The 23,685-nt window shown below is 43.4% G+C and overlaps 2 protein-coding genes across 2 annotated transcripts; both read right to left on the minus strand.

Annotated features, from left to right (window-relative positions):
- Nucleotides 1-3,813: 3,813 nt before the first annotated feature.
- LOC121551882 lies at nucleotides 3,814-9,076 on the minus strand. Its single transcript, XM_045205070.1, has 5 exons — nucleotides 8,389-9,076; nucleotides 7,943-8,287; nucleotides 7,700-7,846; nucleotides 5,223-5,269; nucleotides 3,814-4,721 (listed from the first exon to the last, which is right to left on the minus strand). Exons 1-5 carry the CDS (start codon nucleotides 8,652-8,654, stop codon nucleotides 4,180-4,182), a joined length of 1,347 nt encoding a protein of 448 aa, XP_045061005.1. The 5' UTR covers nucleotides 8,655-9,076; the 3' UTR covers nucleotides 3,814-4,179.
- Nucleotides 9,077-9,497: 421 nt separating this feature from the next.
- Nucleotides 9,498-22,152, minus strand: LOC121551591 (NACHT, LRR and PYD domains-containing protein 3-like). Its single transcript, XM_045205120.1, has 7 exons — nucleotides 21,973-22,152; nucleotides 19,195-19,456; nucleotides 15,347-15,396; nucleotides 10,616-10,757; nucleotides 10,451-10,482; nucleotides 10,262-10,313; nucleotides 9,498-10,165 (listed from the first exon to the last, which is right to left on the minus strand). The coding sequence occupies exons 2-7, from the start codon at nucleotides 19,454-19,456 to the stop codon at nucleotides 9,498-9,500; spliced, it is 1,206 nt and encodes a 401-aa protein (XP_045061055.1). The 5' UTR covers nucleotides 21,973-22,152.
- Nucleotides 22,153-23,685: the final 1,533 nt, after the last annotated feature.

Consider the following 23,685-nt stretch of genomic DNA (forward strand, 5'->3'; position numbering starts at 1 on the left):
CAATCAACAGCCTGATCAACTCTATGCAAAGGAGATGTGTCGCACTGCATGAGGCAAATAGTGGTCACACCAGATACTGACTGGTTTTCTGATCCACGCCCCTACTTTTGTTTTAAGGTATCTGTAACCAACAGATGCATATCTGTATTCCCAGTCATGTAAAATCCATTGATTAGGGCCTAATTAATTAATTTAAATTGACTGATTTCTTTACATGAACTGTAACTCAGTAAAATCTTTGAAATTGTTGCATGTTGCGTTTAATATTTTTTCAGTCTATTTAAAAATGCAACTATTTATATAAAAATCTGTTAGCGCTGACAGTAATGTTATTGCCAGTTGGGATGGGGGCTGTGATGGCACTAGTAGACAGTGGCCTTTTCTCATTTAGGGAAAGGCTGTCCTCCATCCTCTCTCCTCTGTGAATGGTGGAGGAGAGGTCAATTCATTAGTAGGCGAACGGAAGAGTGTCCTCCCCTCCTCCATAGCCACCTTTCATCAAGGATAGTCATGTGTATCCTACCAGAGTTTTTAAATCTGCCACACCCCCTTGAATCAGCTTTTGTTTTGTCAGAGGACAAAAGCAAGCACATGTTTAATAACAATATGCCATTTACCGTTGTATCTATACATTGTCTTGCACAACTAAATTAGTTTATATCCCTTTACACATTTATTTTGGGATCCACCCGTTATAGTAATTTGCCTGATGACGCCACGTGGAGAAGGAGTCCTCACTGCCTCTCCTTGATTACCTTTGACATTTTTCAAAAGGAGGTGAGAGAGGACAGAGGAGAGAGGATGCAGGAGTTAAGCAAATTCTATTGAGAAAAGGCCAGTGATCCAGCTACATGGCAGAAGTCACATGATGATCCACCTCCAGGGGTAACCCCAATCTCTCCATGAATTAAACCCAAAAACTATGTTATAAGTGAGAAGTAGGTCAATTCAGTAGGTCATTAGTTAAATTCAATTCTCCAAAAGGAAGTGGACTTATTAGTAGTATTAATTAATCTAACTGCTGTCAGTTAGAAAAGTCAGTTACACATTGCAAGTCGCTTCCATGTCTTACCTTGTACTAACACTAAATGGGGTAGAGGGCTTTGAAAGTAACCATATTCAAGAGAGAAAACCTCAAAATGCATGAAAAAAATAAGATATATTACAATTCAACAACATTATCATTTTTATGGATATATACAGTGTATTTGGAAAGTATTCAGACCCCTTGACTTGTTCCACATTTTGTTACGTTACAGCCTTATTCTAAAATTGATTAAATTGTTTTTTTCCTCATCAATCCACACACAAACATGTCTTAAAAAAAAAACATATTAAATGCCAATTTCTGAGAATGAGGGAAGGGACTGACTTTCACCTCTCTCCTCCAACACAATGAGGAGGCGGTGCTATTGATTCAATAGGTTACACGGTCACCACTTGTTTTCGCACATTTTTACATTTACATTTTTTAGTCATTTAGCAGACGCTCTTATCCAGAGCGACTTACAGTTAGTGAATATATATTATTTTTTTATACTGCCCACGTGGGAATCGAACCCACTGACATCAACTGAGCTAAGCATCCTGCCGGCCATTCCCTCCCCTACCCTGAACCACTGCTGGGCCAATTTGTGCGCAGCCCCATGGGTCTGTCGCGGCTGGCTAACAGAGGCCTGGATTCGAAACTGTGATGCAGTGCCTTAGACCACTGCGCCACTCGGGTAGACACATTTCTCACATTTCAAATTTATATAAACCTTTCTGTCTGTCTCTCTGACATTTGCAACATTGTTTCAATATTCAAATTAGATCTCAGCTGTCCCATACTAATGCACGTGTCGGGAGTCAGGACGAGACAGACAGGCAGCGTTTCTCAGCCAGTCGGAATTATGAATCAGCTGCCATCATTTTTATGGATATATACAGTGCATTCAGAAAGTATTCAGACCCCCTTGATTTGTTCCACATTTTGTTACAGCCTTATTCTAAAATTGATTAAATTGTTTTTTTCCTCATCAATCTACTACACACAATACCCCATAATGACAAAGCAAAAACTGGTTTTTGGGAAATGTTTGCAAATATATATATAAAAAAACAACAGAAATATCACATTTGATGAAGATATATTGCACGGGTCTCAATATATCAAACCGTGACAATATATCTTCATCAAATGTGATATTTCAGTTTTTTATTTTGAATACATTTGCAAACATTTCTAAAAACCTGTTTTTTGCTTTGTCATTACGGGCTTCTCGGCATTATCACTTAATCATGTTCTAGTAATATACACATCCATAGAAATGATGCCTGTAACAGTGCAGGGACTGGCTTCAACTGGCTTTGCAATAAAGAGGAGGATGTGTTCAACAGCAAGGTAGGAGAGAAGGAGGTTGTACTACATTTGGGCATTGAATACATTTATACAACAATTGCATTAATTGACTGATTTATAGATTTTATTTGCCAGTTAAAAACACACACACAGTACATACTGTAGATTTTAAGAAACGTGATATCACAAAATGTAAGACTTATTTCCATTGTAGTCCCTAATGTGCATTGTGCAAAAACGTTCCATTCCATAGATATAGATCCATTATATACATACAGACACATGCACATACAGTACCTTCAGATACAAGTATTCACAGTTTACTTTTTCCCACATTTTGTTTTGTTACAGCCTGAATTAAAATTGTGTTACAGCCTGATTAAATTGAGATTTTGTGTCGCTGATCTACACACAATACCCCGTAATGTCAAAGTGGAATTTAGTTTAGACATTTTTGACAAATTAATTTAAAATGAAATGCTGAAATGTCTTGAGTCAATAAGTATTCAACCCCTTTGTTATGGCAAGCCTAAATAAGTTCAGGAGTAAAAATGCATAACAAATCACATAATAAGTTGCATGGACTCACTCGGTGTTCAATAATAGTTGTTAACATGATTTTGAATGACTACCCCGTCGCTTGTACCCCACACATACATATAATTGTAAGGTCCCTCAATCGAGTAGTGAATATCAAGCACAGGTTCAACCACAAAGACCAGGGAGGTTTTTCAATGCCTCGCAAAGAAGGGCACAGATTAGTAGATCTGTCAATTTTTTATTTTTTAAAACAGAATCTGAATATCCCTTTGAGCATGGTGAAGTTATTAATTAGGCTTTGGATGGTGTTTAAATACACCCAGTCACTACAAAGGTACAGGTGTCCTTCCTAACACAGTTGCCAGAGAAGAAGGAAACTGCTCAGGGATTTCACCATGAGGCAGATGGTTGATTTCAAAACAGAGTTTAATGGTTGTGATATGAGAGAACTGAGGATGGATAAACAACATTGTAGTTACTCCTCAATACTAACCTAAATGACAGAGTGAAGAGAAGGAAGCCTGTACAGAAGAAATAAAATATTCCAAAACATGCATCCTGTTTGCAACAAGGCACTTAAGTAATACTGCAAAAAATGTGGCAAAGAACTGAACTTCTTGTCCTGAATACAAAGCGTTATGTTTGGGGAAAATCCAACACAACACATCACTGAGTACCACGCTCCATATTTTCAAGCATGGTAGTGGCTGCATCATGTTATGTCATCAGCGAAGACTAGGGATTTTTTTTGGGGGGGATGAAAACTAATGGAATACAGCTAAGCACAGGTATTTATGTGAAGAATATTTATCTAATCAAGATGGATATCAGTGTTTTATTTTTCATTTGTAATACATTTTTGAATTTTTCTACCACTTTGACAGAGTATTTTTCTTTGTAAATCGTTGACCAAAAATGACAATTAAATCCATTTTAATCCCACTTTGTAACACAACAAAATGTGGAAAAAGTCAAGGGGTGTGAATACTTTCTGAAGGCACAGACATGAACATTTGTTCGATCATTAGCCAGCTTTTGACATTATTTTAAATTGAAATTATGGTCAGTACGGCTATACAGTATATAGCACATTATTTTAAATTCTTTGTTCAGAGGAATAAAGGAGAGATACAACATAACAGTATTGTAAACCCACAGGCCATTCTGTTCTCAAGTATACTTCCTTAGCTTAGAACCTAAGTCTGACCACAAAGTTTTCTATAACCCCTCTCCCTCCCCACCCAGTGGGACATATACTTTCTGAAAGACAATGCTTAGATGTAATGTAGGCTATTTGACTATTTGAGAGAAATGGTTGAGGTTGGGGATTGAAGTCTAAGCCCAAGATAAAGGGGTTCAGTGAATGTGGTGTGGAAGGTGTACAGGTGGGTCAGTTTGTCAGACTCTGAGGAGATTTTGTTGAAGGACAGGAGGCCGGCCGGCCTGTCCAGAAACACCCCAATTCTATAGGACTCATCTGATTTGATTTCAGGGAGCCGTAAGTTGTGAATAATTTTTTCGTGCTGGGCATAGAACTTATCCTTTGAGGCGTACAAAGCCCAAGAAAGAGCATTCCGTCCTAGCGTTACATTGTCTCCGGCCCCGTTCCTCTTTAATCGCTTGTAGGCCATGCCTATATGTACGTCATGCAGACACTCAATCTCCAGGTAATGCCGCCCGCCGAGGTCCTCCTTGCTCAGCACCTGGTTGCATTCATCGAACCGCTCTTGGGTGCTGGGATAGTCTCGCGCCTTCCTCTGGCGCGTCACTTTCCTGTTCCCCTCGGACAGGGACAGGAAACGATTTGCTGTGCTGGGGTCTAGTGTGAGCTCACTGGCATCTGAAATGTGCAGATTAGAAGTTTCAGTTACCTGCTACACAAGCTTTGCTGTCACACTTACATGTGGTCCTCTGTAGCTCAGCTGGTAGAGCACGGCGCTTGTAACGCCAAGGTAGTGGGTTCGATCCCGGACCACCCATACACAAACAAAAAATGTATGCACGCATGACTGTAAGTCGCTGGATAAAAGCATCTGCTAAATGGCATATTATTATTATATTATTATTTACATTTACATTTTTGTCATTTAGCAGACGCTCTTATCCAGAGCGACTTACAGTTAGTGAGTGCATACATTTTTATTTTTATACTGGCCTCCCGTGGGAATCGAACCCACAACCATGGCGTTGCAAGCGCCATGCTCTACCAACTGAGCTACACAGGGCCACTGACACTATTATAAATTGGTACATGGTCCTCCTATATGTCAAATATTCTACAGAGACCACTGTCAATCACTGTGTTCGTAAAGGTGAGAATGGCAAATGGATATTTACTCACATTTCTTCAGACCTGGTTTATTCCTGCTCTCTCCTGTATGGTCCATGCTGAAAGACACAAAATAAAGAGGAATGAAAGAAAGCCTGGAAATGCTCATCCTACATTTACATTTTAGTCATTTAGCAGACGCTCTTATCCAGAGCGACTTACAGTTAGTGAGTGCATACATTTTCATACATTCTCTTCTATCGTAGAGAAACAGTGCCTCCTGTGCACGACTTTCAGTAAAGTACTCTTCTTTTTTATAAAAAGGTTTGTTGGCTCATAAAGAATCTCCTTCTTCCTCATATACACTAACCTGATCCATAGGAGTCCTGGAGTGCAGTTAAACTTGCATTGTACAATCAAGACCCTCAAAACCATGTTGAAATGTTACTTCCATGGTCTGAAACTTAAAACCTTCACCTGTTTTAATTATTGTCATTCATGAGGTTTGGAAAGGAAGCTTGTTTCAAATATCAGTCGAACTTGAACACTTTTAAGCAAAATAAACATTTATGAAATCTCTGATAAAAAAATGTGTGACCAACTAGATCAAGACGGAAATGTACATGTTGGAGTACATGCCCTGTCAAGGGGGTAATAATCACGTCGAGGAAAAAAAATATTTCAAGGTGTTGTAATAAAGAAATAAACAGAACACCCAAATCCTTTTTTCTCCCCTCAAAAAACAATCAAATGGATGTGTCTGTCTCTTTGGCAATACCTGATGCTTGTGACAGCTAACGTTCCAAAGCCAAACCCGATGGAGCACAGCTACTCTTGAGGGTCAAATAAATTAATAATAAATATAATAATTATTAAATAGGTGTAGGTGTGTATTTACTGCTCCGATGCCTGTGGAGCGCTTTGTGGCTCTGCTGTCTCCTGGCGGACCATGACTTGACCTGAGGCACTGCTGGGCTTGAGCCGCTGACCAGTCTTGCCACAGAACGTGCCCTGGAACTCCTGTTTGATGGAGTCCCCCGTACACCTCTCTGACGTACTTGAGGAAGGCGGTGGTCCATTGCAGGGTGGTGGCTTTGTCCGTCTCGTGGTTACAGAACGCGCCAGCACATTCAGCTCATCACAGCAGAAGCGGATCCTCCTCCTGCGGTTCCGCTCCTTGCTGTTGTGCCTCTCTCTGCGCTGGCTACTTTCCACTGGTGGCCCTCCTCTCTTCCTGGTGCCTGCTCCTCCAGCTGCTCTTCCCTCCACTGAGTTTGGGACAATGCCGGGGGCCTTGACAGCACAGGGTCCACGGGTCCTACCGCGTTTAGCAGTCTTCGCCACAGAATCATCTTCCACCTTCACCCAAACTTTCTCCTCTGTTGGGTTGGGGCTGTTGACGCATGGAACTTTGTCAGGCATCTTGTCTGGCCGATAGCTGAATGTGAAGTTCTTTGGAATGATCAACCCTTGATGCTTATTGGGTTCAAGCATATGAGGGACCATCCCAAACCCTTGACAGGCGCCAGCGATGGGGTTGAACATGCTTCCATATGGGTATGACAGCTCAATAGGGTTGCCCGATCTGACCACACCCACTTCTGCGGTTGTGGATGCATTGCTGCTTCTTGCGCCTCATTGGAGTGATGAAGCATTGTCAAAAAATTGGTAAGAGCTGCTGATTGCACATCCTATTGGTCTGGGGATGTCACAGGGGGTGCAGTTGAACCTCTTCTCCAAGCGAACTCGGGCGGGTGGGTTGGGCCTGGACAATAGCTGTGTGCTACCGTTGTTGTATGCTTCCAAGCCGCGTTCTTGGGTCGCATCCACTGCACTCCTGACTTTAGCCAACACGGAGCCGGGGGACTTCACCGCAAGTGGTGGGGGTCCTTTCTCCAGGTATAACATTCCCGTCACTGACCAATACCATTTTAATTTCCTTGATGTCAACCTGTCGACCCTGGTTCAAGTCGCCGAAAATGTACTGCTGCTCATCAGTTGAACTTGATATGACATCAGGTGGAGTGTTCGGTGGAGACTTTGCTGGGTATTCTGCTTCGCAGTTTGTGGTCGTAGGTTGGGGTGCAGGGCTTTCCATAGTGAATACGGTAGTGTTGAACCGGGCATCTCCAGATCCCTCTGGACCAGCCGCCTGTGCCTCCATGTGTGACTGGATGATGTGCTGAAGGTGGGTGTACTCCACTTCTGTCATCTCCATCAGGTTGAGCTCAGTGCCCAAAATATGGCTTTGATCATTTGGAACACAGCTGTTTTGGCTCATGATCACCTCCACAGAATCGGGGTTGTACTGCCCCAATGCAGGTGACACATGAATGGTTTTACAAGCCAAAGACTTCGACATCCTCGCGCATCTCAATCTCAGGGGATGCAGTATAATGACACTAGGATGTAACAAGGCTCATAGCTAGAAGGTTTCAGTCCTTTAATTAAATAGTTTAATTGATAAAGTTCTAATCTCTCAATGTTTAGCTCTACTCATTAATATTTTATTTAGAAGCATATTTGTATTTTTACTCAATCTAACTCACTTCAGCTGTAGCGGGAAATCCAATTGAACGTATCTGAGGGGATTGTAGCTCAGATCCAGCTCTTTCATCTGGAAGGCTTCTGACCTCAAAGCTACGGCCTGGACAGAGGACACAATCTCAGGCAGTGTGATCAAACAGCCAGATAGCCTGTAAATGAAAATAGGAAATATTATTATGTAAAAAATACACATTTGTTTCAACATTAAATATTGAAGAACCATCTATATCCATAGGTGTACATACCTCAGTGCTTGCAGCTTGCAATGCTTGTGGAGGGCAACAGCAAGCAACTTTGCCCCCGGGTCCCCAAGGTCATTGCAGCTGAGGTCCAAGTTCTGAAGTTTTGAGGTGGGACAAGTCAGCACTTCGCAGATTGCCTTGACACCTCCAACTCCCACATGATTGTGGCGTAGATTCAGGGTTTCCACCTTGCAGTTGGGGTTCCGCAGCCCACAGCAGAGGCGGATCACTCCTTCATCGCGCAGGTTGTTGTGGCCCAGGTCCAGGACTGACAGACGAGAATTCTCAGACTGGAGAACTGAGGATACAGTTGCACACTCCAGTACTGTGATGTCACAGAAGTTGAGCCTGTGAAAAAGATTGAGTTCATAATTGCCATTACAAACTTTTCCATTTATAATTGACATGTGCGATTTAAACATGCTACACAAATAGTGAGTGATACTTACAACGCTCTAGTGCAAGACAGCAAAGCAGGAGCCAGTCTGCGAAAAGCTTCCTCTGAAGTTTTGTTATTCCTGAAGTCGAACTCTTCAGGCTTCTCTGACATAATGAACATATATGCCAGGAGAGAACACTGAAATGGAGTTGGCTGTGTGTCTGAAGGCGAGACTTGGTTGTTGTCATTCTGAAGTATGGTGTGGTCCTTCAGCTGAAGCACACAGTGGATCAAGTTGATGCATCTCTCTGGAGAGAGGTCCTTCCTTTTCAACATCTTGATATATCCGATTAACTTTTTGTTGCATTCTGAACTGCTGGTTGTTTTTCCCAGAATGTCTTGAAGGAGGTCCCGGCTGGAGTCGTGAGAGATCCCGAAAAGGAAGCGTGTGAAAAGGTCCAGGTGTCCATTTTGACTATCTAATGCAATGTCGAGCACACCTTTGAGGAAATCTAACAAAGTTCTCCCTTTCCTCTTTTTGATTAAGGCTTTCACTGAGTCAATCCTGCCATTTTCAAATTCATGAAATGCGTACAGAGCAGCAAAGAACTCCTGAACACTTAAGTGTACAAAACAATACAGCTTCCTTGGATACAGTCCATGCTCTAATTGTACAAGTTCTGTACACAGGCCAGGGCATGTAGCAGCGTCCACGACACTAATATCACAGTCTGTCAAGTGCTCTTCTGTAAAGAGCACATTCTGACCTTACCAGGTTCTGATATGCTAGCTTTCCCAATTTCAAAATGATGTCTTTGTTTGACATCAAAGGACGTTGTTTGTCCTGTTTTGGTCCATGCTTCTCGAAACTGATCCTTGTTTGTATCCTTGTGTAATGGATGTACATTTCAGAGAGGGTTGTAAGCAAAGATCGAGGCTTTGGCCTGCTCTTGTTGTCTTTACTCAGTATATCCTGAAGCACAGTTACTGCCATCCAGCAGAACACCGGTACATGACACATGATGTACAGGCTCCGGGTTGCTTTTATGTCTGAGATGATGCGGCTGGCCATCTCTGGATCTCTGATGTGTTTCCTGAAGTACTCGTCCTTTTGAGCATCATTGAACCCTCTGATCTCTGTAACTCGATGACAATAGTCTCTAGGGATCTGATTGGCAGCTACTGGACGGGGAGGTTATCCAGAGGGAGAGCCCTAGGGAGAAGATAGCCAGTGATGAGGTTTGTAAGCAAAACGTCCAGTGAAGCAGACTCAGACACATCAGATACCAGCCTGTTTTCAATTTCATCAAACTTTAGTTGTAGTTGGCTCTCATCCAGGCCGTCAAGGATGAACAAAACATTATGTTCATCATACATCTCCTTAACGTTTATGTCTTTAAGTTCAGGGTAGAAGTGCTGAAGAAGTCCATGCAGACTGTGCTGGTCTTTTATCAAATTCAGCTTCCGGAAAGATAGGAGGAATACAAAATCGATTTCTTGATTCGCTTTTCCATCTGCCCAGTCCAAGTTGAGCTTCCGAGCTGCCACAGTTTTCCCAATGCCAGCGATTCCCTTTGTCACCACACACCTGATAGTTTCGTCTTCAGCAGGCTTGAAGATATCTTGGCATTTTATGACGGAGGCCTCAGAGAAGTCTTTGAGGTGTGCCGTCTCAGCCTGCCACACCTCGTGTTCCTTATTGATGCTGGTAGAATCACAGGTGACAATGTACAACTCTGTGTAGACCTTGTTAAGGACTGATGTGCTTTGGGTTTCAATACCCTCTAGTATGCATTCAGAATTCACCTTCTGGCGTTTTTTGATCTTGTCTTTGATGTGAAGGATGTCTTGAAAAAGAGCAACAAAAATAGAACAACAAATGTGTTATTTTGGGTGAAATAATATACTTTTTTCCACTGGGATAACAACTGAATTTGACTTACTTTCCTTCTCCTTGCTGTGGTCATACAGTGGCACTGGGCTTAACTGTGGAATCTACAAGAATTAACAAAACAGACATTTAGATTTCAAATATCCTTTCAAATACAGAGTTTGAAAAATATATATAGAGTTAATGGTGGCAACACTCCATATTCTTATAAAGATTGTATATAAGAAATCCCATTAATTACCTGCTGGTCAATCTTTCCAGGGTACACATGGACTAGAGATAAAAAAATATTAAAAAACATCACAATAAAGTAGGTTAGCAGAGCAACTTACAAAGATGTATACAATTAAAAAAACAGAGATCCACCCATGTTTTGCCCCAAATTCCTGACACCGGCTTCTCTCACAATTATTTTCTATCTTCAGGTTATTTCCAACTGAAACACCAGAAAACGTTGGTGCACAAACGTTGCTTCCATTAGTTGCTGTGTATCCTCTGTGTTCAGCGAGTGGTCCTCCAGTGTGGTTGGCCTTAGACAGAGGTGTCACCTTGGGTGTGTAGGGAAAGAAACAATAACAGATTAGCCTCGCCACCCCATATCAGAGATGTACTAGAGAGCGCATCTTCCATCTTCAGCAATGGCCACTTCTGTGACAGCATGGCCAGAGCCATTGTGGGCCATTTCTTCTTCTTTACTTCTATGAGTGTAGTGACGCTTCATAAATAAACTGAATAGGTTCATACCGCCACCTACTGTGCTGGAGTGTAGCTGCATACTGTGCTGCAGTGTGTATAGTTTAAACAGGTTGGGCTCCCGAGTGGCGCAGTGGTCTAAGGCACTGCATCTCAGTGCTCGAGGCGTCACTACAGACCCCCGGTTCGATTCCAGGCTGTACCATAGGGCGGCGCACAATTGGCCCAACGTCGTGCCGGAGTAGGCCGTCATTGTAAATAAGAATTTGTTCTTAACTGACTTGCCTAGTTAAATAAAGGTAAAATAAAATAAATAAATAAAAGGTACAGAGCCAAGGTTGGTGATTTACTGCCACTTGCAGTTATAGAATGCTTGCTTGTTTAGTGTGTTAACACACTTTTGGTGGTTTGTTGTAACCAAGTATTGGTGCTATTGGTGCTAAACTGTGTGTTATTGGATGCTAGCATGCTAGTTAGCCATGGCGTCATAGTCAGGCATCGTGGGCTGTTGTGGGTAGTTATTGTAGGTAGCACGAAGCTAGCTAGCTAGCCGTTTTCCAAACAGGGTCAACACAGTAGCCATTGCTGGCTAGCCAACACGAGCAGCTAACTGTACTGTAGCAGCTAAATACAATATATTTGTGCTAGCTAGCCAACGTAATTCGTTAACACACGAATTATCTGTTTAGTGTGTTATCACACTACTGGTAGTTTGTTGTAGCCAAGTATTGGTGCTAAACTGTGTGTTGTTGGATGCTGGCATGCTGGTTAGCTATGGTGTCATATTTGGCTAGCTGAATGAACCGCTGTAGTTCGCAACAATTCTGATTTCTGAGGTGGAAGTTGGGAGAGTTTTTGTTCAGGTGGTTCAGTGAAACAATTATAGTTTCTGAGGTGGAAGTTTTGGTGAGGGAGGCCCTACTCTCTCCTTTTCCTGATGTTTGGTTCATTTCATTCCGATCTCCTCTGCATTATTGTGGCCATTTGCTACAGCCTGTCGACTATGCCTCTGCCTATCCCTGTTCTCTCCTCTCCGCACAGGCTACACAGACGCCTCACACCGCGTGGCTGCTGCCTCTCTAACCTGGTGGTCCCTGCACGCACCCCACACCTGGAGTTCCAGGTCTCAGGCAGCCTCTGGAACTGCCGTTCTGCTGCCAACAAAGCTGACTTCATCCCAGCCTATGCTAACCTCCATTCCCTCGACTTCCTGGCGCTGACGGAAACATGGATTACCACTGAAAACACTGCTACTCCTACTGCTCTCTCCTCGTCTGACCATGTGTTCTCGCATACCCCGAGAGCATCTGGTCAGAGGGGTGGTGGCACAGGAATCCTCATCTCTCCCAAGTGGACATTCTCAATTTTTTCCCCTAACCCATCTGTCTATCTCCTCATTTGAATTCCATGCTGTCACAGTCACTAGCCCATTTAAGCTTAATATCCTTGTCATCTATCGCCCTCCAGGTTCCCTTGGAGAGTTCATCAATGAGCTTGACGCCTTGATGAGCTCCTTTCCTGAGGATGGCTCACCCCTCACAGTTCTGGGGGATTTCAACCTCCCTACGTCTACATTTGACTCATTTCTCTCTGCCTCCTTCTTTCCACTCCTCTCCTCTTTTGACCTCACCCTCTCACCGTCCCCCCCTACTCACAAGGCAGGCAATACGCTTGACCTCATCTTTACTAGATGCTGCTCTTCTACTAATCTCACTGCAACTCCCCTCCATGTCTCCGACCACTACTTTGTGTCCTTTTCTCTCTCGCTCTCCTCCAACACTACTCACTCTGCCCCTACACAGATGGTAATGCGCCGCCGCAACCTTCGCTCTCTCTCTCCCACTACTCTCTCCTCTTCCATCCTATCATCTCTTCCCTCTGCTCAATCCTTCTCCCTCCAATCTCCTGATTCTGCCTCCTCAACCCTCCTCTCCTCCCTTTCTGCATCCTTTGACTCTCTGTGTCCCCTATCCTCCCGGCCGGCTCGGTCCTCCCCTCCAGCTCCGTGGCTTGATGACTCATTGCGAGCTCACAGAACAGAGCTCCGGGCAGCGGAGCGGAAATGGAAGAAAACTAAACTCCCTGCCGACCTGGCATCTTTTCACTCCCTCCTCTCTACATTTTCTTCATCTGTTTCTGCTGCTAAGGCCACTTTCTACCACTCTAAATTCCAAGCATCTGCCTCTAACCCTAGGAAGCTCTTTGCCACATTCTCCTCCCTGCTGAATCCCCCCTCCTCCTCTCTCTCTGTGGATGACTTCGTCAACCACTTTGAAAAGAAGGTTGACGACATCCGATCCTCGTTTGTTAAGTTTAATGACACTGCTGGTCCTACTCACACTGCCCTACCCTATACTTTGACTGCTTTCTCCCCTCTCTCTCCAGATAAAATCCTGCGACTTGTGACTGCAGGCCGCCCAACAACCTGCCCGCTTGACCCCATCCCCTCCTCTCTTCTCCAGACCATCTCCGGTGACCTTCTCCCCTACCTCACCTCGCTGATCAACTCATCCTTGACCGCTGGCTATGTCCCTTCCGTCTTCAAGAGAGCGAGAGTTGCACCCCTTCTCAAAAAACCAACACTCGATCCCACTGATGTCAACAACTACAGACCAGTATCCCTTCTTTCTTTTCTTTCCAAAACTATTGAGCGTGCCGTCTTTAGCCAACTCTCTTGCTATCTCTCTCAGAATGACCTTCTTGATCCAAACCAGTCAGGTTTCAGGACTGGTCATTTAACTGAGACTGCTCTTCTCTGTGTCACGGAGGCTCTCCGCACTGCTAAAGCTAACTCTCTCTCCTCTGCTCTTGTCCTTCTAGACCTGTCTGCTGCCTTTGATACTGTGAACCATCAGATTCTCCTCTCCACCCTCTCCGAGCTGGGCATCTCCGGCGCGGCTCACTCCTGGATTGCGTCCTACCTGACCGGTCGCTCCTACCAAGTGGCGTGGCGAGAAGCTGTCTCCGCACCACGTGCTCTCACCACTGGTGTCCCCCAGGGCTCAGTTCTAGGCCCTCTCCTATTCTCCCTATACACCAAGTCACTTGGCTCTGTCATATCCTCACATGGCCTCTCCTATCATTGCTACGCTGACGATACACAACTAATCTTCTCCTTTCCCCCTTCTGATAACCAGGTGGCGAATCGCATCTCTGCATGTCTGGCAGACATATCAGTATGGATGACGGATCACCACCTCAAGCTGAACCCTGGCAAGACGGAGCTGCTCTTCCTCCCGGGGAAGGACTGCCCGTTCCATGATCTCGCCATCACGGTTGACAACTCCGTTGTGTCCTCCTCCCAGAGTGCGAAGAGCCTTGGCGTGACCCTGGACAACACCCTGTCGTTCTCCGCTAACATCAAGGCGGTGACCCGATCCTGCAGGTTCATGCTCTACAACATTCGGAGAGTACGACCCTGCCTTACACAGGAAGTGGCACAGGTCCTAATCCAGGCACTTGTCATCTCCCGTCTGGATTACTGCAACTCGCTGTTGGCTGGGCTCCCTGCCTGTGCCATTAAAACCCCTACAACTCATCCAGAATGCCGCAGCCCGTCTGGTGTTCAACCTTCCCAAGTTCTCTCACGTCACCCCCTCCTCCGCACACTCCACTGGCTTCCAGTTGAAGCTCGCATCCGTTACAAGACCATGGTGCTTGCCTATGGAGCAGTGAGGGGAACGGCACCTCCGTACCTTCAGGCTCTGATCAGTCCCTACACCCAAACAAGGGCATTGCGTTCATCCACCTCTGGCCTGCTGGCTCCCCTTCCTCTGCGGAAGCATAGCTCCCGCTCAGCCCAGTCAAAACTGTTCGCTGCTCTGGCACCCCAATGGTGGAACAAGCTCCCTCACGACGCCAGGACAGCGGAGTCACTCACCACCTTCCAGAGACATTTGAAACCCCACCTCTTTAAGGAATACCTGGGATAGGATAAAGTAATCCTTCTACCCCCCAAAAATAAATAAATAAATAAATAAATAAAAAATAAAATACAAAATTAAAAATTTAAAAATTTAAAAAACAATTGTAAAGTGGTTATCCCACTGGCTATAGGGTGAATGCACCAATTTGTAAGTCGCTCTGGATAAGAGCGTCTGCTAAATGACGTAAATGTGCCCTTGAGCAAGGCACTTAACCCTAATTGCTCCTGTAAGTCGCTCTGGATAAGAGCGTCTGCTAAATGACTAAAATGTAAAATGTAAAATGTTGCTCAGTAGTATAATTCATTGGCTGATCCCTCCTGCTGATCTGAATGGAATTCTATGATCCCTCCTAACCCATACCAAGTCCCACCCAGTTGACTACTGAAAATTGTGAAAGCCATCAATGGCACTGCCAATGAAAAAAAAACGGGAAAAAAAACAATGTCCTATACACATCTATAGGAACATTCAGAATCCCTGCAGCTGGAAAGAACACATCTAAAACAAAGCCCAATTACCTGTTGGTCATCCATCTCCTCCTTAATGGGAATCTCCTCATTCTCAAAGCCTATGGAGGAAAGATGTGAATCATTTAACATTGACTAGAGAGAGAGATTAAAGGGCCTTTTTTGTCCCATGATTAAGCCTATAAGATACAGAAAACACTGCATACAGGTCATAAAATTCACTGTTGTAATACAATGCACACACAATCTTTTATTCTGATGGGAGTTTACCGGGTATGTCATACCCTAAACAATTATGCTTACAACTTTATTAGAAGAACAAAATGCTACTGAGTAAATACTATAACCAAGGCTAAGCCCAAAATCCCTCCTTTACTCCTGTGTGAAATCATACGTTTGGGGGCCAGTATGAAAATAAGATAAGAGCGTCTGCTAAATGACTAAAATGTGAAATGTAATGCCTATACTCACCTTGTTGACTTTGTCTCAATTTACTGTCTTTTAGAATGGAGGACACAATGTTACTGGCCTCTTCTACATATTTCTTCATCAGTACCGCCACAAGGTCTTTCACTCCCATCTTCTTAACACTCTTATCAACACTCTTATCAATCTTACACAGATGGCGTTTAAATCGTCGGAACTTCTTTTGACTTCAAACTTTTCAGTGTGGCCCTGACCTCTGCTTTGACCCGTTTGTAATTATCCTTTCTTGCTGACATCTGAAGACCAACACAATAAATAAAAGGCATTTAGAGTTCATGCACAGTCTGGTTCACAGGACCTTCAAAATATTTCATTACCATGAAAGTATTACTGTCAGTGGTAGACTACTGTACAGCCAGACAACTATTAAAACACTATTCCACATGACAGTATTAGTTGGGTTGGTGATGACAGTATTAGTTGGGTTGGTGATGACAGTATTAGTTGGGTTGGTGATGACAGTATTAGCAGGGTTGGTGATGACAGTATTAGTTGGGTTGGTGATGACAGTATTAGCAGGGTTGGTGATGACAGTATTAGCAAAGATTTTTATAACTAAACCAAGATAGACCACTGCCTGTCGTTTCCAATGGGAACAGATGAGTCATAGTGGGCAGAACAAGCAAGAAGGTGGGCAGAGCCAAGCACGAGCTAGTGAGATCCTTTTGGCCCGTTCTAGCAGACATCTGCATATTTCCTTTAGGGAACGACTACTCTGTGAAATGCGCCTGTGCAATAACTCAATTTGACTATGCACTCCCTTCTAAACAACGCGATTTTTTTTTCTTTGGCAAAGGCTAACGTCTACAAAACTTAGTACACTCTGTTCATAACATATTCTAGTTCTGCAGAAGTCAGGGCATTCATACTTCTTGCTCTTCCCGGAGCTGCAGAGCTGTTATAAGGAAGTGCGTTTGTGTTTATACAGGACCTCCTGCCCCCAATCATGTCAATGCGGCGCTATACCGAGCCCTCTGCATTGTTACAAAATGTGAGAGGCGCATGGCAAAGTGGTACGGAGCTCAATTTGGCCTCTGCGTGGCTCCGCAAGTGTCACACCATCCATACAGCACCTCCGACAACATTTTCGGATCAAGTATAAATTGGCTCTTACTCAAATCAAATCAAATTGTATTTGTCACATACACGTGTTTAGCAGATGTTATAGCGGGTGTAAGCCATCAATGGCACTGCCAATGAAAAAAAACGATGTCCTATACACATCTATAGGAACATTCAGAATCCCTGCAGCTGGAAAGAACACATCTAAAACAAAGCCCAATTACCTGTTGGTCCTCCTTAATGGGAATCTCCTCATTCTCAAAGCCTATGGAGGAAAGATGTGAATCATTTAACATTGACTAGAGAGAGATTAAAGGGCCTTTTTTGTCCCATGATTAAGCCTATAAGATACAGAAAACACTGCATACAGGTCATAAAATTCACTGTTGTAATACAATGCACACACAATCTTTTATTCTGAGGGGAGTTTACCGGGTATGTCATACCCTAAACAATTATGCTTACAACTTTATTAGAAGAACAAAATGCTACTGAGTAAATACTATAACCAAGGCTAAGCCCAAAATCCCTCCTTTACTCCTGTGTGAAATCATATGTTTGGGGGCCAGTATGAAAATAAGATAAGAGCGTCTGCTAAATGACTAAAATGTGAAATGTAATGCCTATACTCACCTTGTTGACTTTGTCTTTTCTTTTCTTTTCTTTGTCTCAATTTACTGTCTTTTAGAATGGAGGACACAATGTTACTGGCCTCTTCTCCATATTTCTTCATCAGTACCGCCACAAGGTCTTTCACTCCCATCTTCTTAACACTCTTCTTACACAGATGGCGTTTAAATCGTCGGAACTTCTTTGACTTCAAACTTTTCAGTGTGGCCCTGACCTCTGCTTTGACCCGTTTGTAATTATCCTTTCTTGCTGACATCTGAAGACCAACACAATAAATAAAAGGCATTTAGAGTTCATGCACAGTCTGGTTCACAGGACCTTCAAAATATTTCATTACCATGAAAGTATTACTGTCAGTGGTAGACTACTGTACAGCCAGACAACTATTAAAACACTATTCCACATGACAGTATTAGTTGGGTTGGTGATGACAGTATTAGTTGGGTTGGTGATGACAGTATTAGTTGGGTTGGTGATGACAGTATTAGCAGGGTTGGTGATGACAGTATTAGTTGGGTTGGTGATGACAGTATTAGTTGGGTTGGTGATGACAGTATTAGCAGGGTTGGTGATGACAGTAACTAAACCAAGATAGACCACTGCCTGTCGTTTCCAATGGGAACAGATGAGTCATAGTGGGCAGAACAAGCAAGAAGGTGGGCAGAGCCAAGCACGAGCTAGTGAGATCCTTTTGGCCCGTTCTAGCAGACATCTGCATATTTCCTTTAGGGAACGACTACTCTGTGAAATGCGCCTGTGCAATAACTCAATTTGACTATGCACTCCTTCTAAACAACGCGATTTTTTTTCTTTGGCAAAGGCTAACGTCTACAAAACTTAGTACACTCTGTTCATAACATATTCTAGTTCTGCAGAAGTCAGGGCATTCATACTTCTTGCTCTTCCCGGAGCTGCAGAGCTGTTATAAGGAAGTGCGTTTGTGTTTATACAGGACCTCCCGCCCCCAATCATGTCAATGCGGCGCTATACCGAGCCCTCTGCATTGTTACAAAATGTGAGAGGCGCATGGCAAAGTGGTACGGAGCTCAATTTGGCCTCTGCGTGGCTCCGCAAGTGTCACACCATCCATACAGCACCTCCGACAACATTTTCGGATCAAGTATAAATTGGCTCTTACTCAAATCAAATCAAATTGTATTTGTCACATACACGTGTTTAGCAGATGTTATAGCGGGTGTAAGCCATCAATGGCACTGCCAATGAAAAAAAACCGATGTCCTATACACATCTATAGGAACATTCAGAATCCCTGCAGCTGGAAAGAACACATCTAAAACAAAGCCCAATTACCTGTTGGTCCTCCTTAATGGGAATCTCCTCATTCTCAAAGCCTATGGAGGAAAGATGTGAATCATTTAACATTGACTAGAGAGAGATTAAAGGGCCTTTTTTGTCCCATGATTAAGCCTATAAGATACAGAAAACACTGCATACAGGTCATAAAATTCACTGTTGTAATACAATGCACACACAATCTTTTATTCTGAGGGGGAGTTTACCGGGTATGTCATACCCTAAACAATTATGCTTACAACTTTATTAGAAGAACAAAATGCTACTGAGTAAATACTATAACCAAGGCTAAGCCCAAAATCCCTCCTTTACTCCTGTGTGAAATCATACGTTTGGGGGCCAGTATGAAAATAAGATAAGAGCGTCTGCTAAATGACTAAAATGTGAAATGTAATGCCTATACTCACCTTGTTGACTTTGTCTTTTCTTTTCTTTTCTTTGTCTCAATTTACTGTCTTTTAGAATGGAGGACACAATGTTACTGGCCTCTTCTCCATATTTCTTCATCAGTACCGCCACAAGGTCTTTCACTCCCATCTTCTTAACACTCTTATCAATCTTCTTACACAGATGGCGTTTAAATCGTCGGAACTTCTTTGACTTCAAACTTTTCAGTGTGGCCCTGACCTCTGCTTTGACCCGTTTGTAATTATCCTTTCTTGCTGACATCTGAAGACCAACACAATAAATAAAAGGCATTTAGAGTTCATGCACAGTCTGGTTCACAGGACCTTCAAAATATTTCATTACCATGAAAGTATTACTGTCAGTGGTAGACTACTGTACAGCCAGGTCCTCTGTAGCTCAGCTGGTAGAGCACGGCGCTTGTAACGCCAAGGTAGTGGGTTCGATCCCCGGGACCACCCATACACAAAAAAAAAATGTATGCACGCATGACTGTAAGTCGCTTTGGATAAAAGCGTCTGCTAAATGGCATATTATTATTATTATTAAAACACTATTCCACATGACAGTATTAGTTGGGTTGGTGATGACAGTATTAGTTGGGTTGGTGATGACAGTATTAGTTGGGTTGGTGATGACAGTATTAGCAGGGTTGGTGATGACAGTATTAGTTGGGTTGGTGATGACAGTATTAGTTGGGTTGGTGATGACAGTATTAGCAGGGTTGGTGATGACAGTAACTAAACCAAGATAGACCACTGCCTGTCGTTTCCAATGGGAACAGATGAGTCATAGTGGGCAGAACAAGCAAGAAGGTGGGCAGAGCCAAGCACGAGCTAGTGAGATCCTTTTGGCCCGTTCTAGCAGACATCTGCATATTTCCTTTAGGGAACGACTACTCTGTGAAATGCGCCTGTGCAATAACTCAATTTGACTATGCACTCCTTCTAAACAACGCGATTTTTTTTTCTTTGGCAAAGGCTAACGTCTACAAAACTTAGTACACTCTGTTCATAACATATTCTAGTTCTGCAGAAGTCAGGGCATTCATACTTCTTGTTCTTCCCGGAGCTGCAGAGCTGTTATAAGGAAGTGCGTTTGTGTTTATACAGGACCTCCCGCCCCAATCATGTCAATGCGGCGCTATACCGAGCCCTCTGCATTGTTACAAAATGTGAGAGGCGCATGGCAAAGTGGTACGGAGCTCAATTTGGCCTCTGCGTGGCTCCGCAAGTGTCACACCATCCATACAGCACCTCCGACAACATTTTCGGATCAAGTATAAATTGGCTGTTACTCAAATCAAATCAAATTGTATTTGTCACATACACGTGTTTAGCAGATGTTATAGCGGGTGTAAGCCATCAATGGCACTGCCAATGAAAAAATTGAGTGCCCGGGCTTTTGAAATGGCGGGCAAACTGAAACCTAATTATCAGTTGTTCATTGTTCCGCCACTTATTATTTCCCCCTCCTACCAGAAATGGGCGTGTCGGCGAAGAATTGAGAGCCCGGGCTTTTGAAATGGCGGGCAAACTGAAACCTAATTAATGTGTCATTTCATATCAGTTGTTCATTGTTCCGTCACTTATTATTTCCCCCTCCTACCAGAAATGGGCGTGTCGGCGAAGAATTGAGAGCCCGGGCTTTTGAAATGGCGGGCAAACTGAAACCTAATTAATGTGTCATTTCATATCAGTTGTTCATTGTTCCGTCACTTATTATTTCCCCCTCCAACCAGAAATGGGCGTGTCAGCGGAAGTGAAGAATTGAGAGCCCGGGCTTTTGAAATGGCGGGCAAACTGATCGGCTGCTGAAGTCCAATGTCCTGGAGTGCACTGGAGAATGTAGCCTGCGGTAACCATATATTCTGAACCAAATCAACTGTTTTTTATGAAACATTAGGACTACTCTTATGGAGATTTCAAACGAGTCTCAGCAGCCTCGTACATGCTTTAATATCGACTAATGCGCCTAAAATATTAATTTATCACTAGCACAGAGGCTGCTGCTGCCTATTGAAATCACTGGCCACTTTAAGAAATGGAACACTAGTCACTTAAATGTTTATATATCTTGCACTACTCATCTCATATGTATATACTGCATTCTATAATATTCTACTGTATCTTAGTCCATGCCGCTCTGTCATTGCTTGTCCATTTGTATATTTTCTTAAATTCCATTCCTTACTAGTTTTGTGTGTATTGGGTATATGTTGTGAAATTGTTAGATATTGTCTGTCGGAGCTAGAAGCACACGCATTTCGCTACACCCGCTATAACATCTGCTAAACACGTATGTGACAAATATATATATATGTGGTCCTCTGTAGCTCAGCTGGTAGAGCACGGCGCTTGTAACGCCAAGGTAGTGGGTTCGATCCCCGGGACCACCCATACACAAAAAAATGTATGCACGCATGACTGTAAGTCGCTTTGGATAAAAGCGTCTGCTAAATGGCATAGTATTATAGTATAAATAAAATTTGATTTTATTTAAATGAAGAGTTGTTCAATTTGCTACCCCTCCCCCTCATTCATATCCTTGGTTTACTGCAACATGTCAAATTTAACCTTACAGCTTCGCAGATTATGGCAAGAATTCAAAATCAAGTATAAAATCCAATCCAAACTTAACCGTAACACTAGCGCACATAGGCTACCACCAACATACACTAAATCAACAAATAGTCTAGTATTATTGTAGCTTGTAGGCTAAATTAACGACAAAAGTCATTTTATTGTCACAGCTATACTTGTTAAGTGTTAGAAACCTGCCTTCAGATTTGATGATTTCTCAAATCGTTTATCGCTGCTGCTGCTGCTGCTTCACTCCACGAATAAATGTCCATTCACAGGATTGTGGCAAAGTCTGTCTGCGTTGTTTTCTCTTCAAGTGACTCGAATGATCTCGACTAAATACAAACTCAATTGGCTTAAAGTGATTTTAAAAACATTCTGTGGCTGGCATAATCCTACGGAAAGTGACATGATTTTTATGGTTTCTTTGTGCCTCCTGAGTGGCGCAGCGCTAGAGATCCTGGTTCGAATCCAGGCTCTGTCGTAGCCAGCCGCGACCGGGAGACCCATGTGGCGGCGCACCATTGGCCCAGCGTCGTCCAGGGTAGGGGAGGGAATGGCCTGCAGGGATGTAGCTCAGTTGGTAGAGCTTGGCGTTTGCAACGCCAGGGTTGTGGGTTCGATTCCCACGGGGGGCCAGTATATATAAAAAAAATTGTTGACTTTTACTATTGTTTATTAATTCTGACATGTCAGTTAGAAAGGTATGGCAGTTACATTTCAAGTTGCTTCCATGTCTTATCTTGTGCCAATACTAGATGGTGTAGAGATCTTTGAAAGTAAAAATATTCCAAACAACACCTGAAAATGCATGAAAAAATGAGATATAGTACAATTCAACAAAATAAAAGCAATATTAAAATATGCAAAATCTATTATTTAATCTAGGTTTTGCTCGCCTGAGGTAGAGTATCTTATGATAAGCTGTAGACCACACTATTTACCAAGAGAGTTTTCATCTATATTTTTCATAGCTGTCTATTTACCACCACAAACCAATGCTGGCATTAAGATTGCACTGAATGAGTTGTACAAGGCCATTAATCAACAGGAAAACGCTCATCCAGATGCAGCGCTCCTAGTAGCCGGGGACTTTAATGCAGGGAAACTTAAATCCGTTCTACCTAATTTCTACCAGCATGTTAAATGTGCAACCAGAGGGAAAAAAACTCTAGACCACCTTTACTCCACACACAGAGACGCATACAAAGTTCTCCCCTCGCCCTCCATTTGGCAAATCTGACCATAACTCTATCCTCCTGATTCCTGCTTATAAGCAAAAACTGAAGCAGGAAGCACCAGTGATTCGGTTAATAAAAAAGTGGTCAGATGACGCAGATGCTAAGCTACAGGACTGTTTTGCTAGCACAGACTGGAACATGTTCCGGGATTCTTCAGACAGCATTGAGGAGTACACCACATCAGTCACTGGCTTCATCAATAAGTGCATCGATGATGTCGTCCCCACAGTGACCGTACGTACATACCCCAACCAGAAGCCATGGATTACAGGAAACATCCGCACTGAGCTAAAGGGTAGAGCTGCCGCTTTCAAGGAACGGGACTCTAACCCGGACGCTTATAAGAAATCCCGCTATGACCTCCGACGAACCATCAAACAGGCAAAGAGTCAATACAGGTCTAAGATTGAATCATACTACACTGGCTCTGACGCTCGTCGGATGTGGCAGGGCTTGAAAACTATTACAGACTACAAAGGGAAGCACAGCCGCGAGCTGCCCAGTGACACAAGCCTACCAGACGAGCTAAACCACTTCTATGCTCGCTTCGAGGCAAGCAACACTGAAGCATGCATGAGAGCACCAGCTGTTCCGGACGACTATGTGATCACGCTCTCCGTAGCCGATGTGAGTAAGACTTTTAAGCAGGTCAACATTCACAAGGCCGCAG

Source organism: Coregonus clupeaformis, chromosome 19 (assembly GCF_020615455.1).
Source record: "Coregonus clupeaformis isolate EN_2021a chromosome 19, ASM2061545v1, whole genome shotgun sequence".
NCBI classification, from domain to species: domain Eukaryota; kingdom Metazoa; phylum Chordata; class Actinopteri; order Salmoniformes; family Salmonidae; genus Coregonus; species Coregonus clupeaformis.

Bases quoted from the DNA above. Each gene is read 5' to 3' on its own strand.
- LOC121551882 (XM_045205070.1), bottom strand. From the start codon at position 8,654: ATGTTGAAAAGGAAGGACCTCTCTCCAGAGAGATGCATCAACTTGATC. The intron at 7,847-7,942 runs GTATGTACACCT...TTTCATTTACAG, and splicing joins TGCAAGCTGCAAGCACTGAG to GCTATCTGGCTGTTTGATCA. The intron at 4,722-5,222 runs GTGAGTAAATAT...TGCACATTTCAG, and splicing joins TAAACCAGGTCTGAAGAAAT to ATGCCAGTGAGCTCACACTA.
- LOC121551591 (XM_045205120.1), bottom strand. From the start codon at position 19,456: ATGTCAGCAAGAAAGGATAATTACAAACGGGTCAAAGCAGAGGTCAGG. The intron at 15,397-19,194 runs GTGAGTATAGGC...TTTCCTCCATAG, and splicing joins GAAAAGACAAAGTCAACAAG to GCTTTGAGAATGAGGAGATT. The intron at 10,166-10,261 runs GTAAGTCAAATT...CTCTTTTTCAAG, and splicing joins CCACAGCAAGGAGAAGGAAA to ACATCCTTCACATCAAAGAC.